Here is a 2,500-nt window from a genome sequence, read left to right on the forward strand (position 1 = left end):
CACAAAATGTTCACCTGCTGCCTAATAAATAGATCCACCCACTAACAGGAGCCATGATGAAGATCATTAGAGTTCTTTACTCAGAATGTTATAATGTTATGGCTGATTGGTGTAGATTATACATGATATGATATGATATGATATGATATGATATGATATGATATGATATGATATGATATGATATGAACAGTGGACTCACCCAGAGCAAGGAAGGAGAAGACCCACTGCAGCACAGCGGCCGTCTGGAGCCTTCTATTCATGGGCACTTTAACCGGAGCGAAGTTAATCTTCATGGTAAAACAGAACCGAGATCGGAGCTGAGAAACACGCAGGAGCAAGAGATTAATCCAGAAAACGGAGTTCTCTGCTGCGGGGTCAAAGTCTGCCTTCATCCTCCTCCTTCTTTCCACACATCTTATCTCAATCATCTTCTCAGAGTGTGCATTAATTACCTGAGAGCAGCTCAAAATCACTGACCTTTGATCCTCAAGACAAAGAGCTTCATTCTCCACACAGGTTAATGGGTTCTAAAGTTTAGACTTTTGCAAGCAGCATTAGCAATTAGCAGTTACTATGATGACAGTGAGGTTTAACCTATAAATTGTCTGATTGTTTCTGGCCACAAGCTTCAGGATCATGAGGAGAATCTGAATGGAAAACAGTAATGTTTTTAGAGGGAAATATATCATGCAAATTCATGAAAAGTTCATGGAATTTCAGCGGTGATGAAACATCTAACAGTCTGTTTTTGTGGAAACTGATGAAATGTCATAAAGGTCGTAGCGAGAGCTAAACATCTGCTCCACGAGACTGTAATGAGGCTGACGATGACAAATGATATTAAATTATATCATTGTGTGTTTATACAATTTCTTTCCTGTCTGGACTTCTAACTGCCTACACAGAGATCATGCAAGATAATTATCACTGTATTTCCAAAAGTATTGGGACACCTGACTTTTATAGCCAGATGTGGTTCTTCTACAAACCGTTAGCACACAATTGGAGGTACACAACTGTACTGGACGTCTTTGGACACAGGAGCTCTAAAGGACATGGTTTAGTGTATTTAACTCTAAAGTGTTCACACATGAGGACTAAAGACTGAACTGTGTGTTTAATAACTACACGTGAGACGGGTAGTGTGAGACTAGTGAGCAGGAGCTAACGGCCAACGGCACCATCAGTGTGAACACACCACGACCATCTGCTTGTCCAGAGTCCACAAATAAACGTCCCCTTTAGGTGAAACACAACATGAGCTCCTCTGATGACTGCATTTATTATTGTAATGATGAATTTGAGCTAAAAGAATAATAATGAAGAGGCTCATTCATCTGATCCTCTGTGCTGTTTTTAATGCTTATGGCTATGATATTGAATTATAAAGAACTTTAACTGTACAGTTTTAATAAATCAGAGTGCACTTTTGAAATGTAATTCATTGGATGATAAGCTGCTAATTATGCAAATTAGTGTTTTACTCGAAACATTAATTGTATTAATAAAAAATAATAATTTAATGAATTAATTAATAAATTGGATAGGGTTTTAATTTTGGGGAATTTTAAATGTTAATGTTTAACATAATATTAAACTGATATAGTTGCATTTTTTATATGCAAATAATAATGAATTATTATTGTTATTTTCAATATGCACAGACTAATCACAGAGGATGGTCAGACTCCTAATAACCAATCACAGTAAAGCGCACTCACAGTGGGCGTGGTGACGGAGAAGGGAAAGAGCGCAGGTTTGTACCGTAAGGATGCTGCGGCGAAACTTCGGGCGTGGGGGCGGGGCGGGGCGAGGAATAGAGGGGCGGGGCGAGTGTTGTATAGAGATGCATCGTTCACATAATAACAAAACAATGGGACATGTTTTCTGTTTAAATCTTATTAATAAACAAGTGTACCAGACTGCAGCATGTTGCAGGATCAGGACCATGGGGTCCGATTACAGTACAAATCCTTAATCTCTACCTTAAACCTTAAATGTTCTCTTCTCCACAGAGAGAGTGTATTTCTGCAGATCTCTGTCTGTGTCACGCAGAAGTCCATGCGGGTCCACGTGAGCCGATTCAGTGCACGCAATTGATTCGAAGGCTTTGAGAAATCAGGGAGTCGACTCCTTTGGGCTCGGCTCAGCAGCACTGGTTATTGTGGATATGCGCGAGCGCAGCAGGACGCTGATGCGTTCAACAAAAAATACAGAAAACACCTCGGTTTCTTCTTCATCGTCACCTTTACCATCATCATCATCATCATCATCATCATCATTAGTGCAGCGATGATTTAGAAATAATAGTTGTTTTTTTTTTAGCAAGATCATTAATATCTTGTGTTCTGCTGCTGTAAGGGAGGTCGAGACGCACGAGATAACGGATTTCCGCCTCCTGAATCGGACGGATCGGACAGATTGGACACGCCTGATCGGACCTGCGGATTAAGATATAACTGTGATTAAGAGATGGCGTGGCCGTGTATCACCCGCGCGT

General features: G+C 40.4%; 2 protein-coding genes across 3 annotated transcripts in view; one reads left to right on the top strand and one right to left on the bottom strand.

Moving 5' to 3' along the window:
* mogat2 (monoacylglycerol O-acyltransferase 2) overlaps positions 1-577 on the bottom strand; it is a 7,902-nt gene extending 7,325 nt beyond the window's left edge. The window contains exon 1 of the mRNA XM_046861498.1: positions 200-577. Coding sequence (XP_046717454.1) covers positions 200-428 — 229 coding nt within the window. The 5' untranslated portion in view covers positions 429-577. The remainder of the gene's footprint in view (positions 1-199) is intronic.
* A 1,561-nt stretch (positions 578-2,138) lies between these two features.
* Positions 2,139-2,500, top strand: part of map6a (microtubule-associated protein 6a) — a 15,182-nt gene continuing 14,820 nt past the window's right edge. For both annotated transcript variants that reach the window (XM_046861496.1, XM_046861497.1), the window contains exon 1: positions 2,139-2,500. This exon is cut by the window's right edge and continues 607 nt beyond it. In XM_046861496.1, the coding sequence (XP_046717452.1) occupies positions 2,473-2,500 (28 nt within the window). In that variant the 5' untranslated portion in view covers positions 2,139-2,472.

This window comes from Silurus meridionalis, chromosome 11, assembly GCF_014805685.1.
Source record: "Silurus meridionalis isolate SWU-2019-XX chromosome 11, ASM1480568v1, whole genome shotgun sequence".
NCBI lineage: Eukaryota > Metazoa > Chordata > Actinopteri > Siluriformes > Siluridae > Silurus > Silurus meridionalis.